Consider the following 14,294-nt stretch of genomic DNA (forward strand, 5'->3'; position numbering starts at 1 on the left):
CAGTCCCTCAAAATCAGGGACAGTTGGGAGCTATGGATAGGCCTCATGCTTCAGGCCTAGCAGCTAGGAACTGTACACACATCCACCCATGCCAAAACCCTGGGCGGGAACACTGACCCTGATTACCTGACTTCTTTCCTTTAAATAGCTTTTCCCAGCATGTGTAGCTGCAAATATGATTGGCTGAGAAAAGTAGATTTATCATAACCTGAACTTCACTGTACCTCATCACTCCAATGTCAAAGGCAACAGCACCACCCACTGACAGAAAGGAGAAGCCACAACTTAGAACATAAGTCAATTGACCATTAAACACTACACATTAGCCAGGCTGTCTAACACCCAGCATAATTAAATTTATCTGTAGCCCTACTTTTAGGACAAGGGGGCTACATCTGTTTTTCTTCCACACTCTGGCCCTAGTATGTACTGTATGAATGTGAGTTAGGGACCATAGACTGTAAGCTCCTTGAGGGCAGGGACTGATGTGAATGTATAATACATATAAATATAAAGCACAGCATAAATTGGCAATGCTATATAAGTACCTGAAATAATTTATGAAACAGAAGCCCATAGAGTTATAGCTAGCTCCACCTCCTTTCCACTCCCTGGCCTAATGCAGAGCTAATGCTATGTGTGCTTTAAAATCAGGTAGCAAAGGATCCCCCCGTGGACCTTTTAGTTATGTGGTTCCACCGTACACCTTTATTTATAGGGTCCCACCATGTACCTTTATTAACTAAGTCCCACCAATAACATTTATTTATGTGGTCCACCCATGGATCTTTATTTATGTGGTCCCACCAGGAACCTTTATTTATGAGGTCCAACCAAGGATTTTTATTTATGGTCTTTCACCATGAATCTTTATTTATAGGGTCCCACCATGGACCTTTATTTATGCAGTCCAATCAAGAACCTTCATTTATGGGGTCCATCCATAGACCTTTATTTATGGAATACCAACCTGGACCATTATTTAGGGTCCCACCATCAACCTTTATTTCAGACATCCCTCTATGGACCTCTATTTATGGGGGTTCTGCTATCGACCTTTATTTGGTCCCACCATGAACCTTAGTTTATTGTAGACACCAAAGTCCTTTATTTAGGGTGGTTCCACCATTGACCTTTATTTAGGGCCCCACCATGAACCTTTTTTTATAAGGATCCCTCCATTAATCTTTATTTATGGAGTCCCACCATGGACCTTTGTTCATCCTGAGCCAAGTCCAGAGCACTCAGTAAACAAATACTGAAGTTGGAGTTTTTCCTTGCATTGTTTTTCCATGCATTGCACTCCTCTCTGTTGGTTATGGTGGCACTGATGAAGCTGTAGAGATGGCAAAACTGATCTCAGTTGTCCAAACTGTACCCAAGGGTGCTCATTACAATAGATCAGATAGGATCCTTTACCTGCTAATACTTACTGTTAGTCATTAATCAACTGTAAATTTACCTAAAACATTCAGAGTCTTCACCACTTTAAGGGAAGGGATGTCCCCAGACTAAGAACATCAAGTTACTTAACTATTCACAGTTATACCAAACACATTAGAATTCCCCCTTACATCATGGTCAGTAACATCCCTCTTTACATCAGATTTCCCCTTAACATCAGGGTCCACAGAGTTCCCCTTTACAACAGGCCCTGCAGAGTTACCCCTTGCACTGTAGACTTTGATGTAAAGGGGGTGACGTGGAGGGGGGACTCTGGTGACCACAGTGACCCCCCATAGACTCTGTGTGGCCTGGTTGGAGCTATCATACTGACTTCCTTTACCTCTTCCATTGCTCAGATGCAGGGAAGGCTCTGCCAGACAGACCTTGGCTTTGATCCATCATCCTCTTCTCTTCTTGGCGCTCCCTCTCCCCCTCTTCATATCATCTGCCCCTTCAGTGTAGTTTATCACCTCTAGTGCCCTGTTTGGTGAGATGCTGCCAAACAAGTGACATTTACCCCATATTTGCCACTTTGGGCACCATATTGCTGAAGACTAACTCCGATCTGTATATATGGGCAGGCTTCAACAAAATGGCACCAGTAATAGAGAAATTGGCTTGGGGGGGGGTCGAGCTCCTGGTGACAAGAGATCTGAGGGGAGGATGTCCTGTCCAGGCTGGTGTCTGGAGTGCAGCTCCATGGACATCGTGGAAGATTTTCATCTCAGCAGCTGGTGTGTGCGGAGTGCGGTTGTGTGCTGGCCTACCATCATCCTTTCTACAAATGTCACTGCATGCCTGCCTTGGCCCCCAAACACTATTTGGTCCTGTGACCCTCCATGGTAGTGGAATGCCAGGGCCTGGTCACATGGTCACAAGTGGACCTTTGAGACCCCCGTTAGTTTTGCCACTGGAGTTCAAAGATATTATTAAACTGTAAATTTCCTCCCTCTCCTAATGTACATCTTGGACCTTTTAGTTCATGGCGTCATTGATAGAGGCGGCCACCTTACACATTGACTATGCCCATTCAAATTTTCATTAAGTCCCAATTAATACAGTATGCAATAACTCATGATTTCACATCATTACACTGTAAGATAACACTTTGGGGTCTATATATAAAAAAAATAATCGATGGAATGTCTTAAGTATTATATTCAGAAAGTTACATTCTGATTGTGTTTGGTATAACCGTTATTCAGCTTCACTTTTTTCCAGCATGTTTTGGGTTTGAGATCTCAGAACTGTCTTCATTGTGTTCTCCTCTCTTCCCAGAGAACATCCAGGATTCCTGCACCAGCTGCCCCAGTGGATGGCAACTAATTAAATCCAACTGCTACTATTTCCAGGCCAATGGAGAAACCTGGACTAGGAGTCGGGAGGAATGTGATAACCGTAAAGGAATCATGCTCATCCTGAAGGACAAAGCTGAGTTGGTAAGTGTCACACCTACCTCTGGATGGAAAAGAGCCACCAGTCATCACCAATACCCAATCAGATCCTACATTTCTCTGAGGCAGGCTAGCGAAAAATGGCTGCAATATAACAAAGAGTGAAAAATTTAAGGGAGTCGGAATACTTTCCTTCCCCACTATATATATATATATATATATATATATATATATATATATATATATATATATATATATATATATATATATTTATTTATATATTCTAGACTACCTGCACTGTATATATAGTGTACACTGAATGCACTGTATATATATATTCTACACTGGCTGCACACTAATATATATATATATATATACACACACACACACACACACACACACACACACACACACACAGTACACTCCTCACATTTTTGTAAATATTTTATTATATCCTTTTATGTGACAACACTGAAGAAATGACACTTTGCTACAAAGTGAACAGCTTGTATAACAGTGTAAATTTGCTGTCCCCTCAAAATAACTCAACACACAGCCATTAATGTCTAAACTGCTGGCAACAAAAGGGAGTACACCCCTATGTGAAAATGTCCAAATTGGGCCCAAATAGCTATTTTCCCTCCCCGGTGTCATGTGACTCATTAGTGTTACAAGGTTTTGGGTGTGAATGGGGAGCAGATGTGTTAAATTTGGTGTTATCAATCTCACTCTCTCATACTGGTCACTGGAAGTTCAAAATGGTACCTCATGGCAAAGAACTCTCTGAGGATCTAAAAAAAAAGAGTTGTTGCTCTACATAAAGATGGCCTAGGCTATAAGAAGATTGCCAAGACCCTGAAACTGAGCTGCAGCATGGTGGCCAAGACCATACAACTGTTTAACAGGACAGGTTACACTCAGAACAGGCCTCGCCATGGTCAACCAAAGGGGTTGAGTGCACGTGCTCAGCGTCCTATCCAGAGGTTGTCTTTGAGAAATAGACATATGAGTGCTGCCAGCATTGCTCTAGAGGTTGAAGGGGTGGGGGGTCTGCCTGTGAGTGCACAGACCATACGCTGCACACTGCACCAAATTGGACTGCATGGCTGTCATCCCAGAAGGAAGCAGGGCTGGACTGGGACAGAAATTTGGCCCTGGACTTCATCCAGACCGGCCCACTTATATTTTGAGTGTCCCATCAGCAGCCCCCTTACATCAGAGTGTCCCATCAGCAGCCCCCTTACATCATAATCCCATCAGCAGCCCCCTTAAATTAGAGTCCCATCAGCAGCCCCTTACATCAGAGTCCCATCAGCAGCCCCCTTACATCAGAGTGTCCCATCAGCAGCCCCTTACGTCAGAGTCCCATAAGTAGCCCCCTTACATCAGAGTCCCATCAGCAGCCCCCTTACATCAGAGTGTCCCATCAGCAGCCCCCTTACATCAGAGTCCCATCAGCAGCCCTCTTACATCAGAGTCCCATAAGCAGCCCCTTACATCAGAGTGTCCCCATCTCCTCCCCCTCCCATGTGTACTCACAGTTCTGAAGGCAGCTTCTCTTCTTCTTCCTCTCTCCAGTCATGTGATAAGTGACAAGTGATAAGGGGAGAGAGGAAGGAAAGTCTGCCAGCTGTCTATCTCCCCCTGCAGGCTGGAGGGAGCAGAAAGCCTAATGCGCTCTCCAGCAAGTGGTGGAAGCTGCTCCTCCTGACAGGAGTGAAAGCTCGATCACTCAGAGAGGTCAGAGAGGTGCAGCTCCAGGACTGCACCTGATCGGCCCACCGGGCAACTCCCGGTAGTCCCGATGGCCAGTACATGCCTGGAAGGAAGCCCCTTCTAAAGATGATGCACAAGAAAGCCCGCAAACAGTTTGCTGAAGACAAGCAGACTAAGAACATGGATTACTGGAACCATGTCCTGTGGTCTGATGAGACCAACATAAACTTATTTGGTTCAGATGGTGTCAAGTGTGTGTGGCGGCAACCAGGTGAGGAGCACAAAGACAAGTGTGTCTCACCTACAGTCAAGCATGGTGGTGGGAGTGTCATTGTCTGGGGCCGCATGAGTGCTGCCGGCACTGGGGAGCTACAGTTTATTGAAGGAACCATGAATGCCAACATGTACTGTGACATACTGAAGCAGAGCACGATCCCCTCCCTTTGGAGACAGGGTTGTAGGGCAGTATTCCAACATCTTAACGACCCCCAAAAAAAGAAAGAAGGATGGCGCCCTCTAAGTGCAGCATGTATGTTAAAAATATTTATTACAATAGATAAAAACACTCACGTTGAGTTGCTAAAAACCAGCATGTAAAGTAGTTTCATCCGCGTGCTCTTGGGGGATGTGGGTGTCACGGGCCAGTGGGGGGGTTCCTGGGATGTGAGTCCTGTGACCTGGGTCCTGGTAGCTGTTCCGGTGGTGCCGAGGGTCCTCAGAGCCTCCGGGCGGCCAGGATATTGGTCATGGATCCTCCGTGGAGCGCCGTGCTGACCTGCGTCTTCACTTCCGGGAGCGGGGTGAGGCGAGCGGTGCTTCGCGTTTGGAGCATGCATTCTCCTTCATCAGGCTATGCTGGTGGCCATATTCAGTGTGGGAATTTATACCATAAGCAATGGGAGAGGTGGAGAGGTAATTGAGAGGAGGGCGGGACTATGTATAATGATTGGGCGCGTAGGTAACCATGGAGATGGGGTGTACACAATGTGGAAGGGGAGTGAAGGGAGACGGGGAGTGGGCGGGGCGGGGAGTGAGGAGGGGGAAAAAAAGGAGATATGCAAATGAGTGTGTTGTGGTAAGAACATATATGTGTGTATATGGATTGTGGGGTAAGGAGAAGGCGGTCAATATGAAGAGGAATGTTGTATTGATCATAGTGGACAGGAACAAAAAAAAAAAAAAAAAAATATATATATATATATATATATATACACACACACACACACACACACACACACACACACACACACACACACACACCAACATATATGGGAAGGGAATACAAAAATGCAGAAAATGGTATATAATTAAATAGATATATAATTATAGGGAGAGATTGGTGGTATATATGAGAAGAAATGACGCAATGATGGAAAAGGGATAAAACATGTACAATGTATATACCTGTGTAAACACAAAGAACCATTTAAAAGGATCCCTTCACACACACATACACATACAGTATATACACATTTAAATGATGCGTAAGATTGGGACAAAAGGAGGGGGGGAGTGTGTTTCCAGACGGGTATTTGGGAATGAGAGGAATGTTATGGGAAATACTGGGAAATAAATAAATAAAAGTAAAAATAATAAAAATATATAGAAATATGAATAAAAATAAAGATAAATATAAATATATATATAAAAATACAAATATAAAAATAAAGAAATTAAAAATATATTTTTTTTTTAATAAAAATAAATATAAATATAAAAATAAAAATAGGAATAAAAATAAAAATGGTATGTGTAATACACTAGGGCTATGTGGATAGGGGTAATGGGTGGGAGACGGGTATACCCATACACGTGTTCCACGTAGACTGTAAGTTAATGGGGTAGTGACTAGATGATGGATAAAACAATAAATGAGACAACAGGTAGGACAATGGATGAAACAATACGTTGTGAATTGAGATGATGTGATGAGGCAGGGATATGGTTGGGGTCACAGCAAAATGTTAATTTCAATGCCTTCATTGAGGCCTCCTGGCGATAAAGTGTCCAGTGTGTATATCCAGTAGTTTTCTCTTTCACACAACCTTTTGTAGCGTTCAGCGGTAGGGAGGGTGGGTGGAATAGACTCAATAACCCACACGCGTAGCCCTAAAGATGTTTGTCCATGATGTTCTTTAAAATGTCTTGGTACACTATGCTTGTCAATGCCCTTCTCTACAAGGTTACGGTGCTCACCAAACCTTTTGCGGAGCGGGCGTATAGTGCGGCCTACGTATAGTAGGCCGCAGGGGCATGTGAGGCAATAGACCACATAATCTGAACCACAATTGAAGAAGTCGGGGATGACATATAGTTTACCCTTATGATGGAAGTCTTTTTGCCTATGTGTAACATGGGCGCATGTGAGGCAGAGGGGCTTCCTACATTGATACATGCCTTTGATGTTAAAGAAGGTTAACGGGGCACTGGCGGTGGGGCGTGCTGTTTTCACTTTGCTTGGTGCTATTTGGGCCTTTATATTCTTAGCCCGTCTGTAGGTGACCAGTGGTTTATCACTTATGGTGGGTTTTAGATGCGGACCCTCACGCAGAATGGACCAGTGTTTGGTAAAGATCTTTTCCATTTGCTTAAATCTGTTGTGGTATTGTGTCACAAATCTGACGGGTTGGGTAGTGTCGTCTGTACTGGTTTATCTCTTGTCCTTTGCGTTTTCACTGAGATAGTATTGGAAGGCATCTTCTATGATGTGGTCTGGGTAACCCTTGTCTTTGAATTTGGCTTTGAGTAGTAGGCCGTGTGTTTCATAGTCCTGTAGGCGCGTGCAATTATGTTTTAGGCGGCAGAACTGGCTTTTTGGGATGTTTTTAACCCATCGTGGGTGATGGCAACTGTTAAAGTGTAGGTAAGAATTCCCTGAGGTGGATTTTGTATAATTCTGGGCGCAGATGGTGTTTTCATAGTGGAAGAGTTCCAGATCCAAAAAGGCCAGTTTGTTATTGTCTGTGACTGATGTAAATGATAGACCCATGGAGTTGTTGTTGCAGTGTTGGACGAAGGGTAGGATGGTGGTTTCTGGACCATCCCAGATAATGACCACGTCATCTATGTAGCGCCCGTAATAGACTATGTGGGGCGCATATGGGTTATTGTTGTGTATATATTGTAGCTCCCAGTAACCCATGGTAAGGTTCGCGTAGCTGGGGGCAAAATTGGCCGCCATGGCAGTTCCTTGTGTTTGAATGTAGAAGTCTCCGTGGGATTCAAAATAATTGTGGGTTAGGCAGAATTCTAATATTTCCAGTAAGAATTGGTTCTGACGTGGGTTGAGTGATGGATCATTGTTGAGGTAGTGTCGTACAGCTTGTAAACCAATGTTATGGGGAATGGACGTGTATAGTGAGACCACATCTAGCGAGAGCCAGCGGTATGTCGGTTCCCAGGAGTAGTATCGTAGCATGTTCAGAAGGTGGATGCTGTCTTTGATGTAGGAAGGTAGGTTCTGTACTATACCTTGTAGAAAATGATCAATGTAGATAGAGAAGTAGCTGGTTACCCTTTCCATGGCCGCCACTATTGGTCTACCAGGAGGGTGTGTGGGGTCTTTGTGCACCTTCAGAAGGTGGTAAAAGTAGGGCCTTTTGTAAAAGTCGTGTTTAAGAAATGAGGCTTCGGATGCAGTAACTATACCATCTGCTTGTGCTCGATCTATTAGGTTGTGAGCTTCAATAGAGAATTTGGGTAAGGGATCTCCGGAAAGTTTTTTGTATGTGGATGTGTCCGATAGGAGTCTAGTTGGTTCCAGCATGTAGTCTGCACGGTTCTGGACTACGATACCACCTCCTTTATCTGCGGGCTTAATAACCAGTTGTCTGTTGTTGGTGAGTGATTTAAGAGCCGTGCGTTCTGCTGGGGTTAAGTTAGATGGTGGATTGGAACGTGAGTTGGACATTTGACACATTCGTAGTATATCAGCATATATAACCTGATAGAAGGTCTGGGCGTAAGGTCCTTTGGTAAATGTGGGATAAAAGATAGATTTCGGTTTGAAATTAGTGTGTAAGATGGGTGGAGAGGTAGGTGGATGTTGAGTTAGAGATTCAATCTGTTTGTCAATGTAGAGATCTTCCATCTGGTCTAAGGCTATGAGTTCTGTGGGTCCTAGGGTGGAGGAGTCTTCTGTAGTAGTACTGCATTCAGCGTGGTCATTAGTAGTATATGGAGTAGTGTTTGGGGTAATGTTTGGGGTACCATTACCTTTCTTAGTGTCTTGAATGTTGAAATATCGTTTGATGGTGATATTTCTAATGAACCTATTGAGATCCAAGAAGAGAGTGAAAGGGTTGGGAGATGCTGTGGGGGCGAAGGTGAGCCTGCGTGCTAGTAGAGATTTTTCAGGCATGGATAAGGTGTGATCAGAGAGGTTGAAGATTTTTACAGTCTGCGCAATTTCTCCATCCTTTTTGTGTCTGTGTCTCCCCCCTCTCCTGCCTCGTCGGTGAGCTTATTTTTTGGGCAGGGTTGGGGGGTGATCACTAAAAAAGAGGGGGTAGGGGTGGGAGATATAAGTTTATTGGTCGGACTGAAAATGGTGGGTGATGAGATGGCGTGGATACTGGGGTGGTCCATGGTGGGCCCAGATGCATGAGTGATCTTGGGCTGTGCGGTGTGTAGATTCCTAATACCAAAATCCAGAGTGGATGACTGGGGGTCCTCATAAGTGCTGTGATCTGATATGGCACTGCCGGTCTGTGTTTCTTTGAGGGTAACCGGTATGGAAGGGATTGAGGTAAGGATGCCAGTGTGGGGTTTCTTCTTTATACTCTTGGAAGTTTTGGGTGTACTGGAGGAAGAAACTGGCACATTTCTTAAACACGACTTTTACAAAAGGCCATACTTTTACCACCTTCTGAAGGTGCACAAAGACCCCACACACCCTCCTGACCAATAGTGGCAGCCATGGAAAGCGTAACCAGCTACTTCTCTATCTACATTGATCATTTTCTACAAGGTATAGTACAGAACCTACCTTCCTACATTAAAGACAGCATCCACCTTCTGAACATGCTACGATACTACTCCTGGGAACCGACATACCGCAGGCTCTCGCTAGATGTGGTCTCACTATACACGTCCATTCCCCATAACATTGGTTTGCAAGCTGTACGACACTACCTCAACAATGATCCATCACTCAACCCACGTCAGAACCAATTCTTACTGGAAATATTAGAATTCTGCCTAACCCACAATTATTTTGAATCCCATGGAGACTTCTACATTCAAACACAAGGAACTGCCATGGCGGCCAATTTTGCCCCCAGCTACGCGAACCTTACCATGGGTTACTGGGAGCTACAATATATACACAACAATAACCCATATGCGCCCCACATAGTCTATTACGGGCGCTACATAGATGACGTGGTCATTATCTGGGATGGTCCAGAAACCACCATCCTACCCTTCGTCCAACACTGCAACAACAACTCCATGGGTCTATCATTTACATCAGTCACAGACAATAACAAACTGGCCTTTTTGGATCTGGAACTCTTCCACTATGAAAACACCATCTGCGCCCAGAATTATACAAAATCCACCTCAAGGAATTCTTACCTACACTTTAACAGTTGCCATCACCCACGATGGGTTAAAAACATCCCAAAAAGCCAGTTCTGCCGCCTAAAACATAATTGCACGTGCCTACAGGACTATGAAACACACGGCCTACTACTCAAAGCCAAATTCAAAGACAAGGGTTACCCAGACCACATCATAGAAGATGCCTTCCAATACTATCTCAGTGAAAACGCGAAGGACAAGAGACAAACCAGTACAGACAACACTACCCAACCCGTCAGATTTGTGACACAATACCACAACAGATTTAAGCAAATGGAAAAGATCTTCACCAAACACTGGTCCATTCTGCGTGAGGATCCACATCTAAAACCCACCATAAGTGATAAACCACTGGTCACCTACAGACGGGCTAAGAATATAAAGGCCCAAATAGCACCAAGCAAAGTGAAAACAGCACGCCCCACCGCCAGTGCCCCGTTAACCTTCTTTTTTTTTTTTTTTTTTAATTATTTTTTATTAAAGATTTTTAAGTACAAAACATAGTACAAGTTTTTTTTTGTTCATTAACGTACACATCATAGGAACATACATTGATCAAAGACAGGTTCAGAGTTTACATTGTAGAGGGTAAGTAATTTTTACAATGTTATTATCTTATTTGTTATGTATGATGAAATATTGATTTATTTAACATAGTGTATTTCCATAAAACAATAAAGTGAAAATGTAGTAAAAGATAGAAGGGGAGGGGAGGGAGGGGGAAGAGAAAGAGTGGGTAGGGGGTTGAGGAGGGTAGTGGGAAGGGAGAAGGGAGAGGTGATGGAGTGAAGTAGGTATGTTTATTTTTCATTAACCATACAAGTTTAACTGAGAAATAGCAAGGGGTATATATTTCATTTCAGAAATCTCTAATTATCTCTAAACCAATCCGACCATATTTTCCAATGTTTATCAAAGGTAGGTTTTTGTTCAGTTCTAGCTGCTATTAATGATTCAAAGATGTAATTGGTTTGTGTTATTGCGAGGGCTTCTGAAACATTGGGTGCAATATTCGTTTTCCAATATTTAGTAATCAGTGATCTAGCAGCCAGGAGTACATGTGTGATCACTGTACGAAAGCAAGGAGGGAAACTTTCAATACCCAAGTTTAACAGTGCCAAACCTGGGTTTGGTGGTTTTAGTATTCCTGTGATTCGAGATATACACTTAAATATATTGTTCCAAAAGCTGGTGAGATGTTTGCATGACCAGAATACATGTAAGATATTGCCCACCTCCCCACATGTTCTCCAGCATAGTGGTGAGTTGGAAAGGGAGAATTTAGATAATCTATAAGGCGTGAGGTACCATCTTTGAGCAATTTTTAGGGAAAGTTCCCAATGATTTACACATCTAGTTGCTTTGTACGTGGTTTTAAGTGCAGTTTCCCATTGATTATTGGTGTAGGATTCTCCCAGTTCCTACTCCCACTTTAGGAAAGGTGGGAGTTTCGTAAAAGAAGTTTTGTTTTGGAGGAAATTGTAAAATAAGGAAATACCTTTAGGTGTAGCAGGGGTTTTTGTGTAAAATTGCCATATTAATTCGTGAATGGGTATATGGATTGACTTTAAAGATTTTAGAAAATGAACCAGCTGTCTATATTTAAAGTGGTCCGCTAGGGGCAATGAGTATTCCTCCACTAGTGTATTAAATGTTTTGAGCGTGTTGTTAATATATAGGTCGGCAATCAGAGATATACCTCCTGCGGACCAATTCGAAAAATTGGAGTATGGTATGGTATAGTTCAAGATTGTGATTGGAATAGGGATGTTTATACTTTTAGTTGGGGGTGGGGGAGACTTGTGTAGTTCTCTCCACGCTAGTAGGGAGGCCTGAAGAGTTAGTGGTAGTGATCTTAAGGGGTAAGGTTTCCATGTGTCAAGTAGTAATAGTAGTCGGAGATCTTGGGTTGGGCTGAGGGCTTGTTCTATGTTGTGCCAGAGGATGTCTGGGGATGGTGATAACCATTGTCTGAGTTGGGTAAGCAAAGATGCTCGATAATAGTCCTTGATATCTATCAGGCCCATACCTCCTATTGATCTATGTTTAGCTAGAACATTTCTAGAGCATCTGGGTCTTTTGGGTCCCCATATGTAATTTATAAGAAGAGAGTTTAGTGATTGGAGATGAGTGTTCTTAAGTGGGATTGCTGAATAAGGAAAATTATTCCCGCGCTATCTATTATGGAAGAGGCTGTGGGTGGAAAAGCCGCAAGCACCGATAAGGTGAACACCTAACCTTTTAGATAAATGTATATGAGTAAGTGTGACCCGCTGATAGATAGATATGCCAACTATGACCCGCTGATAGATAAAATCACGAAAGAAACCAAAAGACTCACCAAAGTAGAATTATCATGGTCAGGACGATTAGCATCCTTCAAAATGCTCCTACTCCCCTAAATTCTGTATGTGTTTCGAACACTACCAATCCCACTTAAATGTATATGAGTAAGTGGTGTTGCGCTGATCCTTGGTGTAGAAACAGGTGAACATAGAATAATAAATAATAATAATCAATGCGCTAGATAGGAAAATGGTGAAATAGCGTAAGCGTGGGGGATAAGTCGTATTAAAAAATGTTCATTTATATATTCAATATCTTCAATAGTGCATAAAGAATAACGTAAGTATACTCAAATAAAATATCACTTCAATAACCTAAAAATAAAATCCACATAATTACAATATAATAACGTGATACTATCAGAGCACCAGTGGCTAGCTCTGAATTTAAAATAGAATAAAGTGCATAATAAACGTACATGTATACTTGGACCAGTGAAATGTAAAGTGCAGACAAAAGGTGCTATGTGCAACTCAGAATATGGAAGAAAAGTGACTGGCTATTTCTATATAAAGTGCATATTGTGCATATTGACATCAAATAATGAATAAAGGTGAAAAGTATTTGAAATGAGAAAAAATCCTGTTTTGCAAAAAAAAAAAAAAAACACAATTTAAATGTAATGTGACAGCAACGTGCTAACATGCACACGTTGCAATTAAAGTGCTAAAAAATGCATTCATAAATGTTCAAGAACAATCCTTGTGTATGATTGTGACAGCAACGTCCTGGCATGCACACGTTGCAGTTAGAGTGCTGGGGTGAATCACATCTAGTTTTTTTCTTCGTGTGCTAGACACTTTGGTGGGTAATAGCCCCTTACCTTCAGGTAATGGGGCAAAAGCAGGTAACAAAAAGATTGTTAAGGGCGTCCGCCTATGGATTCCAGCGCGTCCCTCTCTATCCTGGATCTTGGGTTGAAGTTCCCTCAGGTGTAATGTGGGGGGGTTGTATTCATAGGGGGTAATCGACAGAAGAAAAGCCCAATAGTGTAATCCAGTTTAAAACGTAACACTCTTTATTATAAAAATGCAGGTACTCACATAAAGATTGAGAAGCAATAATAACAATCCAACGAGCAGCGAGCTCATGTGCAACTAGCGGTGAAATATCTCTTGGAAAATGGCCGCCGCATACAACCTAATTAGACTCCGGGAGAATGGCCGCCCCATAACCATCCATGTTAGACTATTTAAGGACGAGATTCTAGCCTGTATCTATCCCCTGATGAAGTCACGTGGTGTGACGTCACGCGTAGGGACGAGACAGGCTGCAAACACAGACAGAGGCACATGAGCTCGCTGCTCGTTGGATTGTTATTATTGCTTCTCAATCTTTATGTGAGTACCTGCATTTTTATAATAAAGAGTGTTACGTTTTAAACTGGATTACACTATTGGGCTTTTCTTCTGTCGATTACCCCCTATGAATACAACCCCCCCACATTATACCTGAGGGAACTTCAACCCAAGATCCAGGATAGAGAGGGACGCGCTGGAATCCATAGGCGGACGCCCTTAACAATCTTTTTGTTACCTGCTTTTGCCCCATTACCTGAAGGTAAGGGGCTATTACCCACCAAAGTGTCTAGCACACGAAGAAAAAAACTAGATGTGATTCACCCCAGCACTCTAACTGCAACGTGTGCATGCCAGGACGTTGCTGTCACAATCATACACAAGGATTGTTCTTGAACATTTATGAATGCATTTTTTAGCACTTTAATTGCAACGTGTGCATGTTAGCACGTTGCTGTCACATTACATTTAAATTGTGTTTTTTTTTTTTTTTTGCAAAACAGGATTTTTT

General features: G+C 42.8%; 1 protein-coding gene across 18 annotated transcripts in view; it reads left to right on the forward strand.

Annotated features, from left to right (window-relative positions):
* The window catches only part of LOC141133709 (uncharacterized), a 351,664-nt gene that overhangs the window by 314,103 nt on the left and 23,267 nt on the right, over window positions 1-14,294 (forward strand). For all 18 annotated transcript variants that reach the window (XM_073623213.1, XM_073623211.1, XM_073623215.1 and 15 more), the window contains one exon: window positions 2,725-2,885. In XM_073623213.1, the coding sequence (XP_073479314.1) occupies window positions 2,725-2,885 (161 nt within the window). The remainder of the gene's footprint in view (window positions 1-2,724; window positions 2,886-14,294) is intronic.

The sequence above is a fragment of the Aquarana catesbeiana genome, linkage group LG03 (assembly GCF_042186555.1).
Source record: "Aquarana catesbeiana isolate 2022-GZ linkage group LG03, ASM4218655v1, whole genome shotgun sequence".
Classification (NCBI taxonomy): Eukaryota; Metazoa; Chordata; class Amphibia; order Anura; family Ranidae; genus Aquarana; species Aquarana catesbeiana.